The 16,781-nt window shown below is 34.4% G+C and overlaps 1 protein-coding gene across 1 annotated transcript in view; it reads right to left on the reverse strand.

Moving 5' to 3' along the window:
• LRP1B (LDL receptor related protein 1B) overlaps positions 1 to 16,781 on the reverse strand; it is a 1,919,366-nt gene that overhangs the window by 751,454 nt on the left and 1,151,131 nt on the right. The window contains exons 17-18 of the mRNA XM_090279551.1: positions 15,540 to 15,665; positions 7,272 to 7,388 (exon numbers count right to left, since the gene is read on the reverse strand). Coding sequence (XP_090135677.1) covers positions 7,272 to 7,388; positions 15,540 to 15,665 — 243 coding nt within the window. The remainder of the gene's footprint in view (positions 1 to 7,271; positions 7,389 to 15,539; positions 15,666 to 16,781) is intronic.

Consider the following 16,781-nt stretch of genomic DNA (forward strand, 5'->3'; position numbering starts at 1 on the left):
CAAGAAATATTCAAAGTAATGAAAAGCAAAAATTTATAACCATTATTACTCTATCCAGTGAAGCTGTCATTCAGAATAGAAGGGCAGAGAAAGTGCTTCCAGGACAAAGTAAAACAGAAGGAGTTCATCAGATCCAAACCACTATTATATGACATGTTAAAGGGACTTGTTTAGGAGAAAGAGAATCAAAACTATGAACATTAAAATGAAAACTGTATCACAACAACCAACAATAGGAGTTAGGGAATCGAAACAAAGGCAAACTAAGTAGGCAATAAAAGTGGAAAAAGAATTATAGGTATGGGGAACATTTTGCAGGGAGGTCAGCTGGGAGGGGGAAAGGGAGGGAGATGGTACAGGAATTAAGAAGCATAGTAGGAGGGAGTGGCATAGATCAGAAAATGTTGAGAAGAACTATACACACAACCAATGAGCATGAACTAAGCGGGGGGGGGGGGGGCAACTGGATGGAGTGATGTCATTGGATGGAGAGAAACAAAGGGAAAAGAAATTGGGACAACTGTAGCAGCATAATCAATAAAGCATATTTTAAAAAAAGACAATGGAGATCTTTGGGGGAGGAGTGTCAAAGCCTCGGAATCTTTGTAAGTAACATGTCCTACAGGTGATTCTATCCTCAAGCAAGAAGTTGGAGAAATATTCAGTTACGTGAAGGAACTAAAATCTGTTTTGAATAATTTCTGCATTTGGCTTTCAATATATTTCACCAGGGTTTTCTTAACTGCACACTTGTCTGCAAACAAAGCCTAATTAATCAAGTATGTACAAAAGCCCTCTGTAACCAGACAAATGCAAAATCATGTCACATACCTATAAGAATAACATGAAGACAATTTAACAGTCACCTTTTTACCATTTTTGAAAAAAATAATAATAACGTTTAAATATAAAGGTATGGGAAAATAATAGGAAAAGGCAATCTGGGATACAAAGCATAAATCTGCGTGATGGAGGCAGGGAAAATAGATTTCCAATTTCTTTGGTTCACATTATTTTAATAAAAATAATTATTGTCATATTGGAGAGTGAAAAACAACAAGGTTAGAGAGAAAAATAAAGCTCCAAATGAAAGAGAACAATTAAGCACTTAATTGCTAAAAATGAGTTTATCTTCATAGTGAGACAACTTATGAGACAAGTGATAAAACATAAAAATATTTTGATTTCTGAATATTGACAGTTATTTTGGAGTAAGTAGATCTTCTACTTTGGGTACACACTAATACCACATGGAAAGTATTAAATATTTGATTTATGCCTCCCACCCTGAGAGGTTCTTAACTAATTAATTAGCCTGGGGTAAGGTATAGACAGGTGATTTTAAAGTTCCTCAGGTCATTCTCTTTTTGACAGCTCAAGTCGAAAACCAATGCTAAGTCCTTTCCTGCAAATGAGATTGATCATTTAATTCTTGCACACATTGTCTGCTTCTAACACAGGTTTCACAGTTTTAGCATATCCTCTCTTATGGGTAACAGCAATTTACAGATTCTCCTTTCTACACATGAAGGCGACTGAAAAACTTAAAAGATTGTTTAAAGATTAAGACAAAACCTTCAAGGGCCTTCCTAATTATTTAAGCATTTGCCAAATATAATCTTAACCTAATATACGCAATTAACTTGTAAAGACAAATGCAAATAAAATGAATTACATTTGTAATGGGTGCTAGTGCACTATACTGAAAATATGAATGCCCACTGCAGTAGCTTCAGCTCCTAATTTCTGTAAGAAGCATTTCCAGTCATAGGTTTATCATGTATTTAATCCAAAATTTTAATATTATTTTTAGTGTAAAACACTAGTTATTAAGTACAAAAGAGATGTTTCTAGAACTAAAGTGTAAGAAAAAAAAAAGACTGATTACAGAGTCTTCTAATATTACTCGTCGTCGTCATCGGCAGCCGTCCGTCTCGAGAGACGATGGTGTAGCTTCTTAAGAGTCTATCTGCACTGCCGAGAATGGTTGTGCAGTCTGACTCGGGAGTGACACGGTATCTGTCTCCTCCCGTGTTGAATCGACATCTTGCGATGACGCTGGAGTGTCCTCTCCAGTGAAGCTGAAGCTACAGAGCCTGGGCAGGGTGATATGGAGGGTCTGCTGTTGCCCATGCAGCAGACCCCCCCTCTCTTCGCAGCTGAAGGGTCCAAGGGAAAGACGGAGTCAATACAGCTTGGCTTCAGGTGCGCCGCAGGAGTTGCCGGTGTTGACTACAACGTCAAACCGCCTTAGGGACTCCGGCTCCGGATTTTCTGTCGGGGTTTACTCCCTTAGCCTTTCCCCTGAAGAGGTATGCCGCAAGGCAGTGGAGGTTTTTTGGAGTCAGAGTTTTCCTTCTCTGTCTAATATTACTAAACCTATGAGAACTTGATCAATTTCAATGGGAAAAATAAGATATGATCATTTGAAATTATATAATGATACCTGGTAAAACAGGGAGTTAGATGAACTTATATTCACTTCTAGATTATTGACAAGTAGAGTGACAGCTTCTTTTAAAGAAGAAGTAGATTTAAAAGTTTATATTTTTCTCATTTTGTATTTAGTGCACAATAATTTTTGTTATGAGAGAAACCTACACAATTCTCTAAACAGCTTTAAAAGTGAGATTGTGCCTAGCAGAGCTTCACTATAAGCTTCTCTACTGACATAAATTTTTATTTAAAATGATTATATAAAAATAAATGTATTTTATTACAGAGAGGACAGTGCTTGGAGAGCATTGTGTGTTACATTATAAAGGGAAAATGATACTGAGACTAACTTGCAGTGTTATAACACTATATATTTTTTGTTTTTTCCTAGTGATGCTATCCTTCCTGTGACACAGGTAAGTGGTAATAAAGGGAACATAATGAAGACCATATATGATAAGTCCACAGCTAACATCATACTCATGGGGAAGAGTTAAAATTATTTTTCTCAAATCAGTAACAAAACAGGGATGTCCACTTGTACTGCTCCTATTCAATATAGTATTGGAGTCCTAGGCACAACAATCAGAAAAGAAGAAATAGAAGGCATTCAAATCAGGAAGGAAGCAGTAAAACTTTCATTATTTGTAAAAGACATGATACCTTATATAGAGATCCTAAAGGTTCTACCAAAACACTACTGGAACTGGTAAAATGAATTCAGCAAAGTAGCAGGATACAAAATAAATATTCATAAACTAGTTGCATTTTATATACCAATAATTAACTAAAGATATTTTACCTAAGAATAAATTTAAGTAAGGAGGTAAAAGTCATGGACTTGGGTAATTATAAGGCATTGGAGAAAGAAAATGAAGATACAAATAAATGGAGGCATATATCATGCTCTTGGATAGGAAGAATTAACATTGGTAAAATGTCCATGCTTCCCAAAGCAATTGATAGCTTCAATATAATTCCTATTAAGATGTCAATGGCATATTTTACAGAACTAGACAAAATATTCCAAAACTTTATATGGAGCCACAAAAGACTCCATATAGCCACAGTGATTTTGAGAAAGAACAAAGTTAGAGGTATCTTGCCACCTGATATCAAACCTTACTACAAGGCTATAGTAATCAAAATAGCATAGTACTGCATAAAACAGACACTGAGATCAATGGAACAGAATAGAGAGCCCAGAAATAAATTCACACCTACATAGTCAATTAATATATGACAAAGGGGTCAAAAGCATGTCTCTTTGAACAGACACATGCATAAAATTGTAACTGGACCACTTTCTTAAACTATATATAAGAAAATATATAAAATGCATTAAAGACTTACATGTAAGACTTGAGACCATAAACCACTTGGAAAAAAACATAAACAATAAAATATCTAACATGTCTCTTAGCAATACTTTTTTTCTGATATATATATTTGGGCAATGGAAACAAAATTAAAAATAAATAAATAGGACCACATCAGTGTAAAATTGACTTAGTGGGTGTAATTCTAACTGAAATAAGTCAGACAGGGAAAGACAAATGCCATTTGATTCCACTTACAATTGGAATCTAAGAACCTAATCAACAAACAAAACAAAAACAGACTTCACTTAACGATACAAAGAATTGACTGATGGTTGCCAGAAGGCAGACGGTTTAGAGGGCTGAGTGGAAAAGGTGAAGGAATTCAGAAAGGCAAATTGATAATTACAGAATAGTCAAGAGGATGTAAACTACAGCATAGAGAATAGAGTCAATAATAGCACCTACGTATTATGGTGCCAGATGGGCACTTGAAATATTAGGGGACCACTTTGTAAATTATTAGATACTCTAATCACTGTTCTGTACACCTGAAACTAGTGTAAAATAATACTGAGATTCAAAATGTATTATCAATATGTTTGTTTGAGTCTCTATTGCTTTCTTCTTGAACACTGATATTCTTTAAAATGTCAAATTGTACTACTTAATTTATATATTTATTCAGATGTTATAAACCTAAATATTTACATGAACTTAATAGTCTAGTATAAGAAAAGTTTAATTAAAATATATGGTTAGGGGCTTCCGGCCAAGATGAAGGTATAGGCAGACATGCTGCATCTCCCTCCACAGTTAAGAAATACAACTACCTCAAAACTAGAAACAACCAGAAGTTCCAGAGAATCAAAGCCCATGGAATTCCAGCAAGCAAAGCTATAAAGAAGAAATATTCATCCAGACAAGTATGAGGGGCAGAGCCAAGGCAGAGAGGACATGATGTGGTGGCGGTGGCAGTGGAAGGCCAGCAGAAAGCGAAGTCACAGGTTTTAAAAAGTCAGGAGGGACACCTGGGGAGCATTCCCAGCTCCTCGTAGAACCTCGCAGCCCAGGGTCTCAGCATTGGGGAAAATCAATCCTCATTGCTTCTGACTGTGCAGACCAGTGGGGGTTGGGGCAGAGGAAGAAACTGCCAGTCTCTGAGCAGAGCCTGCTTGTTTAAAGTGCCCTCATGGTCCTAGAACATCTGCAGACCCACCCACTATAGGAACAATGGCCAGAGCAGCAGCGAGAGGGGCGCCAGTCTGGTGTGGAAGTGGGAGAGGTGCCTGGAAAAGGGATGAGTGCTGGACAGGAAACATTGTTCCCTCTCGGTCCCCTCCCCCACATACAGCACCACCACGTGGTGAAACAGGTCACCCTGTACTGATGAATCCCTAAGGCTCTTCCCCTTACGACAGAACAGGAGAGACAGCTTTACCTGGGAAACAGAGGCAAACAAACACAGGAGCCTCTCAGAATGAGGACACAGAGAAATATTGCCCAAAAGGGGAAATGGATCAAGGTTCCAGTGGGAGAACTAAGTGATTAGGAGATAGCCAACATAACAGATGAGGAGATAGACAACCTAACAGGTGCAGAATTCAAAACACTGGTGATAAAGATGCTCACAGGCTTGACAGATATGCTTGAGTATGGCAAACACATAAGAGAAGAAGTGAAGGCTATGCTAAGTGAAGCAAAGGAAAATCCACACAAAACCAATGGTGAAGGGAAGGAAAGTGGGGTTCAAATCAATGATTTGGAACACAAGGAAGAACAAAACAGGCGACCAGTGCAGAATGAGGAAGCAAGAATTGAAAAAAAAATGAGGAAAAACTTTCCAAATTTTGCGAAGGAGATGGATATACAGGTCCAGGAAGCACGGAGGGTCCCGGGCGAGCTGGACGCAGAGGGGACCACACAAGTATGCATCATGATTGAGATACCAAAGGTGAAAGATAAAGACAGAGTCCTGGGGGCAGCAAGAGAGAGGAGGAGAGTTGCCTATAGGGGGGGTGCCTATAGGACTATCAGCTGATTTCTCAGAAAACACTTTGCAGGCAGGAAGGGACTGGCAAGCAGTATTTAATGTAATGAAAAGCATCCTACAACCAAGATTACTGTATCCAGCAAAGGTATCATTTGGAATGGAAGGGCAGATGAATTGCTTCCCAGACAAGGTGAAGCTAAAGGAGTTTATCATCACTAAGCCATTATTATATGAAATGTTAAAGGGACTTACTTAAGAAAAAGAAGATCAAAACTATGAACACTAAAATGACAACAAATACAACAACTCAATTTAAAAAAATAAAAACTAAATCCAACTAAGCAAACCAGAACAGGAACAGAACCATAAGTATGGGGATCATTTGGAGGGTTATCAGCTGGGAGGGGGGAGGGGGAGAAATGGAGAAATGGTGCAGGGACTAAGAAGCATAATTGGTTGGTAAAAAATAGACAGGGGGATGTTAACAATAATATAGGAAAGGGTGAAGCCAAAGACATGAACTAAGGTGGGTAGGATTGCTAGAGAAAAGTGGGGTACTGGGCAGAGGGGAGCAAAGGGGAAAAAATTGGAACTACTGTAACAACATAATAAAGAAAATATATATTTTTAAAAACTGATATAGTTAAATGGAGAATGCATCCTCTAAGTAAATCCATTTAAAATTCAGGGTAAAAAAAAATATTTTCAAGTGTTAAAATTATTACAACATAAGGTTAATTATTTAATTATATACTCAATTTCATTATTTTAATAAATTTCCTAAGCATGTGTAGCATGTGCTTCATCATAGTTTTTTTTAAAAATACACAGCTATGCCTGAAATAAACACATATCTAAGAAAATATGGTTCATTCTACTACCTTTCACTATACATTTTTGTGACAAAGCATCATAAAATATACTGATATTTGGGTACAAATGAGAGAAATTAATGCTGTAACTTCATGTAACATTAAATGTATTGTTTCCAAAAGTAGGAGGACCACAGAAAAGTGACTAGGAATTTTACCATTAATAAAATGTCTTAAACTATTAACAATTTGTCTTTCAGAACCAAATATTTATAGAAATGAAACACATGGTTTACCAACCATGTATCCTCAGCCTCTATCCTTAATTGCTCCAAGAATATAACGTATGCATGCCAGCAAGAAACATGTACTCATTTTCTCCAAATGTCATTCAGTGAGACATTCTGTTTGAAAATTTTAATTATATAGACATAAGATCAATAATGGACATTAGACAATGTCATGTTTGCTTTATAACAACCACTTCCTAATAAAAGCTGCTATGTTTGGATCCATTTATTTTAGCTGAGGAAATGGTACTGCCTCATGAATAGAATATATTTTAAATCATGAAAAGGTACTCTTAGTCCCAAAAATCTTTGTTGACTTGCACTTACAAAGAAATGAATAGCCTTTTTAATAGAGTTTATAGTGATAAAATCTTCTATCTGACCCTGTCTCTACTAACAAGATGGTTCACTCACAACTTACCACAAGATGCCATTTCATCAGTCTGGTCACCGCAGTCATCCTCCCTGTCACACAGCCATGCTCTTGGAATGCAGCGCCCATTTCCACAAGAAAACTGGTCCAACTGACATGTTCCGGCTATTAGGATCAATTAATTTTCAAAGAATAAATTTAGAGGCCTTTTAAACAACATTAAAGATAAATTATTCAATATATTTTTAAATATATTATATTGTTTTATTAAATAAAATATTTTAAAGTAAATTTTTTATTGAATTTCTGACAATGCCAGCTTGTCTTCTTTAAAGTTCACATGTTTAGCTTTTCAATTAAATTCATTATTTAAAAAGTTTTTCTGGAACATGCTTATGAATATGTGGTTGAAATAAATTTCATCCAATTTTTAATTAAAAAAAGAATTTTGAATAGTGTTTTCCAATAAACCAAGGAAAGTTTCATTGTAATATAGAAGGAAGGACTTGAAGAATGTGTCAGGCAATCTAGTTTCTAATTATGGGGTCAGAATTATCCTTTCCTTCTAACATTGTTGATACATTTATTTTTTGATCTCTAAATGGTCCAATATGTATAAACCAGGAGTGCAGAATATATATTTTAAACATACATTTAGCCCTAAGATAGATTATTTTAACTCACATTTCAGTACTCTTATATAAAGATGTATAATCTTTTAATAAAAGATAATAAACTTTGCTTTGGGGTCTCTTAAAAGTTTCTGAGAACACACATGAAGCCTTCCTTTTTATGTCAGTCAAAGGCAGGTATTTAAAACTATTCCTTTAAGGGGTTATGTTCTACATGGAGTTTGATTACCTCTTTCTATTACAATCACATTAACCTTTGAAAGCATGAAAGCCTAGATAGCTTCCCTAACACTTTTCCCAGGCCTCAGGTTGTTACATAGTTATTTTTGTTTTTGATTTTCTTTTTTTATGTTTTGTCCCTCTAAACTGCAAATTTGTCTTCATGAGTATCAGCATTTCACCCATTCTTCCTTTTTATTGGACCAGAGAAAGGAGATAGAAATGTTGGGAAGGGTGTACTTAGACTTATCAATATTTAGGTTAGATGAAGATAAGGCAGATGAGGAACAATTAAGGTATGGGCTTTTGTGGTTACAATAAGAGAACATTATATTATATGTACATTGTATCTTATTTACTGGGTCTGAGAATAATAAAGATGTGTTTCTTTTTCTTCAAAAAACACTGTTAACTTGCTACTAATTATTAGTATAAAATAGAGTGGTTCAAAGTCAAGTCATCCAAACATACTAAAATAGGTTTCCATAAATTAGGTCTTTAGAGGCCATTTAAAATAACTTCTTGAAAGTTATATACTGTTTCCTTTTAAGCAAAGTATACTTGCCATCTAAAAATGCATATCCTTTATTAATGACTACAGTTAACCCCTGTATAACATGGTTACTAGGTTCCTAACAAATGCCGTGTTATGCAAATCCATGTTGTACGAAACAAAGAACTGGTACAAATTGGGGAGGGGGGGTTCCAAAAAAAAAATACTATTATATTTTTGTAATTAAGAGAAATATGTTTATTAAAGCAATTTTCACCAAAAGTATTACATATTAATTTGAACTAAGTAATGTTTTCTTCATCATCACTACTAAGCTCCATTAACCGAATGCATTTTCTTCTTGACAAGATATCCTCATCCCCTGAAATTTCTTCAGCATTATCTTGACTTCTATGCTCTACTTTTTGCAAAAAAATCTATTATTTCCACCAGGCATAGTTCAGGGCTACAAATTAATTTACATTACAAAAATAAAAACATAATTACCATTTCTTTAGAAAAGGTTGGATACTACTCATCCGAAAAAAATTAATATATGTATGTGTAATGTAGCAAAAATAAAAACACAATTAAAGTTTTAAACTGTAATTAATACTCCATGAACAAAATAGGTTTAAAATTCTGATTAATTTTAAAATTCTACAGGCAAATCTGATATGATGTACATGCTTGAATTAAAAATTTTAAATGAGTTATCTTTTGCTCTTAAAAACTTTTATCACATTCAGTATTGTATGGGGATTTCTGTAATTTTGTGTTATACGGGAGTTTTCCCCAATTCTCTAACCATGTTAGAGTGAAATAATGTTATAGAAGTATGGTGTTATTTTTATTTCAAAGATTACCTGAGAAAAAAAAGTGAAAAAATTACTTGCTTGCTTGGATATATATTGGATTGGATATATCATTTCTATCCTCAGGGTCTGTACTTAGGAATACCAGGAAAATTATTACACTATATTTGCTTTCCTTATGTGGATAAGGGTCCTGAATTAAAAAATATATATATATATGTAATATTATATTTTTTCCTTTTTACATATTGTTTTGTATTACTATATTTTTAGTATCCCAACAAACATGTATGCTACTGAAGTTTGCCATGTTGAGTTTCAAGTAGGATTAAATCTTTCTATGTTGCCTTATATGGCTAATTCTACAGATCTCCTGTTACATAATTCTAACATTTAGATTAAGTCAACAAGGTCCCTAGGTAATTTTAATAAAACTATGCCTGTTTGAAAAAAAATATGTATATATTTGTGTATTAGCCTAGAGAAGAAGGAAGATGTTGGTATTAGTTTACTTGCTAGTAAGGAGAAGGCATAGAAATATGAGAAAGAGTAATACAATTTTTTACATGCTTCTGTATTATTCCACTGGTTGCAGTGAATACTTTCAAGTTTTAAGAGAAATTTAATGCTATTTTTCAATTATTTTTCTCTTCTCTCTTTTCTCTTAGCTTCCCTTGTTCTTCCCTCCCTTTCTTCTTTTTTTGTATTCCTCTCTCCTTCCCTACCTCTTCCTTTTCCACCTTTTCTTTCCTACATCTCTTCTCTTCTTAATCCTCTACCTATTCCATTTCTTCTTGTTTTCTTGCTTTAAAGAGAAATATCATAGGATTTTTATCTTCATTACATTCTAATTGACCCATAGTAAGAATATATTAACATTTCTAATAAAGAATACTTTAATCTGATGTTCTTATGCAACTGTATTCTATCCTGATCTTTCAGGCTTAATTCTAGCAAAGTTTTCTCAGACTGCTTTCTTTTGTTAAGAAAACTATGGTGATTAGAAAGAACTCCTAAAGCCTATCTCACAATGTGATCGTACTGAAATTTGTGTCATCTCATTAACTCTGGAGCTTGAAAAACTGTTATAAATTATTACTTCAGAGAGTATTTACTGGCTTATCACTGAAGGATAGATAGTATGCCCTGAAAATATATGAATTCATTGTTCTAATCTTAGAAAAAATGAGCTGCTTAGCTTACTGAGAAAATTGAAGTGATTTCAGATGAGAAAGATGTTTCATTGCATAAATCTACAAGTACTGTCTGCCTATATGATATAATCACATTGACTAAATTAGCACTTTCTAATCACTTGATTTATATCAAGAAGATACAACTTGTACTTTTTCAGTTGTTGTTCCCATCAGATCTAAATTAGTTTGGAGGTGAGATAACCAGAGCTGCCTCTGAGGACTCTAATTTTGTAGCAAATGCTGCTCTAATGAAGAGGAAATTTACACCTCCTCACTGGAATTGTTTACCAGAAAATCAGAAATTCATTGTCACAATGTGAATTTTTCTACTCATCACTAATTATGCTGCTTATGCAGCCATGTAGCAGTGAGAAATCCCACAATGCACAGGAACAATTCAAGGAGGAGAGCAGAGCTTGACACATTATTCCTAATCCTCACCTTGGCTATATTTTAATAAGATTATTCTATTTAAACAAAACCTATGTTACAGCAGTCCCTCTCTATATCATGGTTCACTTATTGCGGCCTCACTGTACTGCAAGATTCTTAAAAATATTATATTTAATTGTTTATCACGGATTTTTCACTACGTCATGAGATTTTGCAGTACTGTATATGTATGTTGTTAAAGTTATATAGGTTTAAGACTGTAGAATATGTTTAAGAACATAAGTAAGGCCCTGGCTGCTGTGGCTCAGTGGATTGAGCGTCGGCCTGTGAACCAAGTGTCGCTGGTTCGATTCCCAGTCAGGGCACATGAATAGGTTGCACATCAGGTCCCCACTTGGGGGCGTGAGTGAGAGGCAACCACACAGTGATGTTTCTCTCCCCCTCTTTCTCCTTTCCCCTCTCTCTAAAAATAAATAAATAAATTAATTAATTAGTTAATTAAAAATAAACAAATAAATTACTTTTTAAAAATCAAGGACATGATTATTATAAAATAATAATAATGGTTTAAAAAAAGAAAAAAGAACATAAGTAGTGTTTATAAAAGTGTGGAAAATGTTAATAAGGGAGTGGGAATGGTTTATAAGTGAGTGGGAAGGGTTTATAAAGCCTTAAAATATATATAAATACTAAAATAAACATAATGTTCCTACTTCATTGATTTTCATCTATTGCTGGGAGATCTAGAACGTAATACCCACAATAAGTGAGGGAATACTGTATATCAAAACATACTCTTTATCTTCTAAAGCAAAGTCTGATTTTTTAATATATCAGGGTTTCTTAATGCAACTATATCTGTCTAGTTTTAATTCAGTCAAAATTTGAGGGGATGTGAGAAAAACATATTATGTAATCTAACCAGAGTTCTGTGTTGTGAGAAAATGCTGTTTTGAAATTGCTTAGACTTGAATCCAAGGATTGTCATGATTATTATGAGGAAAAACAGAATTTCAAATCTAACTACTTCTCATCTTTGGCGTCTGTGTGTGTGTGTGTGTGTGTGTGTGTGTGTGTGTGTGTGTTTTGAAGGAGAAAAACTACCAAGCTCTTGTTAGCTTTTTTCTGCCACTCTGTATATGCTGCTTCGTCTTCCAGCACATTTTCCAGTCCTCTAATTCTTTTTTCACTTCACCTTCTTCAATCTATGCTGATCAATCTTTTCCTTTTTTCTAGTAAAACATTTCTATCACCTAGAAATATATAGAAAACAATAGCAATAGCATCTGTCTGCCATTATATATCTATATCAAATCTTAATATGTTTTTCTATACTTATTACAGATTTTTATTTTAAGAAAAAAAGATACAGTTACATTTGAAGTCCCCTATCTAATCTATTCTAATCATATCCAATTGTCTTTCTCTCTTTCTAGTGGTAATGATTAGCTTTAATTTTTCTTTTTTTTTTCATTTCCAGACATTGTTTTAATTCTAGTCTTACCAATTTATAACTCAATAAGCACATACAGAATTTTTTTTGCATTTTATTCTTTATAGAAATTGTTAAATTGTTTAAATTCAGTAACTCATTTGTTTTGTTTAAAATTGTTTCTGAAATTCATTTTTGTTGTTGAGTTCTGGTTTATTCATTCTAATTATAAATAGCATTCCATTATGTGAATATAACACAATACATCTAGCCATTCTCCCATTAATGAGCATTTGAGTTGGTTTCCTATTTTTCAGTATTGCTAGCATTAGGGCAATGGAATACGTACTCATGTCTCCTAAGTATTAGACTGTAAACCTAAAACTGGAACTCCAGACTTGAAGGCATGCACATCTGCAAATTTATCTGATTTGGCTAAACTGCTTTACATGTAGAAAATCACCAAGAGTGTATTACAGTTTCTTTTTTTCCCACAATCTTGTCAATGCATGGTTTTATCAATAACTTATTTTTACCTAATTAAATGTCTTGAATTGTTATTTAGGCATTATTCTTATGCTGCTTTTTTTTTTTTTTTTTTTTAAGGCTTAGCTTGGACACCACCTCCTTCAGGAAGCCTAAAGGCAGCCAAAGATTAAGTTAGTTGCTTTTCTTATGTGCTCCCATGTGGATCAACAGAGCACTTTGAATACGGCTTTAGAATAACCTGTCTATTTGCACATGTCATTTTCCTCATTTTCACTCTTAGCTTCTTAAGGGTAAGTATTGTATATGTTTTTTCATCCTATCTCCAGTGCCATGATAAACATTTATTAAATTAATAGATTCATGAGGGAGAAATTCCAAAGGAACAAAATCAGAAATTAGCTTCTTGCAGGAAAGAAGTTTCTTTTAGATATAAAGTAGTCACAATCCTAAAGGCTACAGGGCAGTGGATTTAATTACAATATAATGCTCCTATGGGAAATATTTTATCTAGAATACATATCCATGTATATATATATACCTATACCGAAAAATGTGTAGAAGTGACTCAACCAGATAAATTATCTACTAAATTTACTATATGTTTCCAATATGATGAGCTATGTGTCCTGTTTATTTTAGTAAAACAAGATGAAAAAACATTTTAACATGACAACGTATTTAGTTTTCAAAGCTAAAGGCCTATTTATTTTTCCCTTTGTTCTTTTTATTCAATTTCTTGAGGTGTACAGTGATCAAAATACCCGGCATAACAATACTGACAAGACTTTGTACTGCCACTCAGTACAAAGCAGTGTCATCACTTAAGTGGCACTAGAAGTGTAAGCAAATTATGCTATTTCCAGTGGACTATAGGCCTGGGAAGTCTTAGAAATCTGACTAATTAGGATTGATTGTTTTATTTGCTATCACACATAGCATTTTCACTTTTACTACTAAAAGTAACTAGTCAACCCCAAATACTCCTTTATAAATCATGTAGAAACAAGAAGAGTTTTTAAATCTAATAGAAATAAAGATGTGGAATTATAAATTGAGTCAGCAATGCCTTTATTTTAAAGTGAAAGCAGATCTATCTGTTTAGTATGTAATAAAGCATAGTCTCTGATTTGAACCTCAACCTTACAAGCAGAAGAATTGCTCCAGCTTAGAAAGAGGTTTCATTATAACTTATTGTGAGGCAGCCTGGCCAGAGTTAAACTGACAATACCTAAAATTCTAGCTAATCCCCAGGATAATACAGTTTGATAAAAGGAGCAATGACCTTGGAGAAAGAACTCATGGATTGATTTTCCCCTAAACTCTTACCAATGATGTCAGTTAGGGCAAGTCCCTACTCTCCTGCCTTCATCTATGAAATGAATAGACTTGAAGGCAGAGGTCCTTGTTCTACCAGAATGCTTTTTGTAAAACAACCTTGTAAGACACACAAAATATTTTGAAAAGAATCAGTTATTCCACAATATTAGACTAAGCTTTTAATAAAGGAGCAACAGAATAGCTCATGGACCCTCAGCAAATATGTCACAAAGGAAAAAAACTGAAATAAATTGGAGATTAGAATTATGGGATGGCACTTTTTTTGTTCTTGTTATTGTTACTTAGTACATGGTAAAAGCTCTTTGGAAACAATTTTCTGTTAATTCATATTATTATAGAATTGAAAGAAATATGTAAGTGAATTGAAGTGCAGAAAGGTACATGTCTTTCTAAAAAGAAAAACAAAATGGAAAAACCAAGCATTCAGACCAGGCTTCTTGACCTCAAGATATTTTCTTTATTAGCTACATCAAGAGTTTTCACTAATATGTTATAGTAATTATTTAGTAACGCTTACTTTGGCAAAGAGGAAAAGTGAGGTGGTTGATATGTTTTCATGTTTCTGTGTGTAATAATTGAAAAAGTTTTTACTGATCATCTCAATATGAAGCATTAAATACACTATTTCTTTTTGATCATTTAAGGAGAAGCATTAGGTGGCTGCTAATCAGTATCATTTTTCAACATTTATCTGTCTAATAATGACCTTTTTTGCACTTTGTTATAACCTGTACCACAAACTGTATATTCTTGTTCAACAAGAATCTGGCTAGGGATTCAAAGATTCATTACAATTGGATACATAATATGGAGATATAAATAGGCTTAGTGGTGGTGGGACTTTGTGGGAAAAACAATCCTACCCCACATAAATAATGTACCAAGAACAGAAAACTATTACAGAGAAATGCTACATAGCATGCATAAATTATTTTTCCAAGATTAAAGAAAAAAAGATTCTTCTGGTGAGTGGCCTACATCACAGCATGCAAAGCAACCCCAACTTCCATGGCCAAGCAAGGTTTAGCAGAAGCAAGTCTTATCCAAGCAGTGTATCGCCAGTCAACCCATGTGGGTAGAGAAAATGCCAAATTGCTTTGGAAAGGAGAGTCATGCCCCAAGATTAAGTAAAAGATTATGTGTTCTACTTTTTGTGCAGCATCAAACATTGAATTAATTTACTACTCCAATAATCAGATCACCAGCACTGGTGAACTTTTTTTCCTAGGAAAGTTAACTTTAGTTCAAAGCATCAACCTGCATTTTTATGGAGATGAACTTTGGAAGAGATTTGTGTATATAGTTTTACCTGCACAAGTTTGATTGGATTCATCTTCATTGCTCCCACAATCATTAGCTCCATCACAGAGCCATCTCTTGGGGATGCACCGATTATTCTTGCATTTAAATTGATCATCAGGACAGCTATGATTGACTGGGGTAGAAGGTAGAGGGAGAGAAGAAGAAAGTTTAATGATATAAAATTGAATAGTTATGATTACTTTAAGTTAGCTATGAAAAAGTTAAAGTAATTATATTAGAGTACAATACATGTCAGTTTCTTTCATATAGTTAAAACTATTAATATTCTAGGCCCTGTTAAAATGTAATAATTTTATAGGAGATATAAAGTAATTAAATCTCATATAAAAGGAAATGTATTCATGTTTCATGTCTTCACTAAAACCAAATATACTACTAAATTTATTATTTCATTCCTTAATATAACAGGTTACTCAATTTCAGACTTTTTTTTAACCAAAACAATCTTAAAATTAACCTCAAGTTTTAATGTGAAATACAACAAATATGAATGATATAATTTAATAATATATATCAAAAACACTTTTTTTAAACCACACATCTACTCAAGTAATTCTTGAAATATTAAATAAGCCTACATTTTTGTGCTTTGTCCAGTGTTTTTTAGGACTGGAAGTAAAATCCCCTCTCCAAAAAAAGCATCACTTATGACCTTGAATTGGCTAAATGTGAGATCTTGCATAATTTCAATAACAAAAACGATCACTGAGTTTTCTCCCTGAGCACAAACAAACATGCAAGCACAAAATATACTGAGGACAAGACCGGTCCTCATACGGGAAGCTGTGCACAGCTAAGGATTCGTCGGCAGCCGTCCGTCTCGAGAGACGATGGTGTAGCTTCTTAAGAGTCTATCTGCACTGCCGAGAATGGCTGTGCAGTCCGACTCGGGAGTGACACGGTATCTGTCTCCTCCCGTGTTGAATCGACATCTTGCGATGACGCTGGAGTGTCCTCTCCAGTGAAGCTGAAGCTACAGAGCCTGGGCAGGGTGATATGGAGGGTCTGCTGTTGCCCATGCAGCAGACCCCCCCTCTCTTCGCAGCTGAAGGGTCCAAGGGAAAGACGGAGTCAATACAGCTTGGCTTCAGGTGCGCCGCAGGAGTTGCCGGTGTTGACTACAACGTCAAACCGCCTTAGGGACTCCGGCTCCGGATTTTCTGTCGGGGTTTACTCCCTTAGCCTTTCCCCTGAAGAGGTATGCCGCAAGGCAGCGGAGGTTTTTTGG

Source organism: Furipterus horrens, unplaced genomic scaffold (genome assembly GCF_987537825.1).
Source record: "Furipterus horrens unplaced genomic scaffold, mFurHor1.1.pri manual_scaffold_1, whole genome shotgun sequence".
Classification (NCBI taxonomy): domain Eukaryota; kingdom Metazoa; phylum Chordata; class Mammalia; order Chiroptera; family Furipteridae; genus Furipterus; species Furipterus horrens.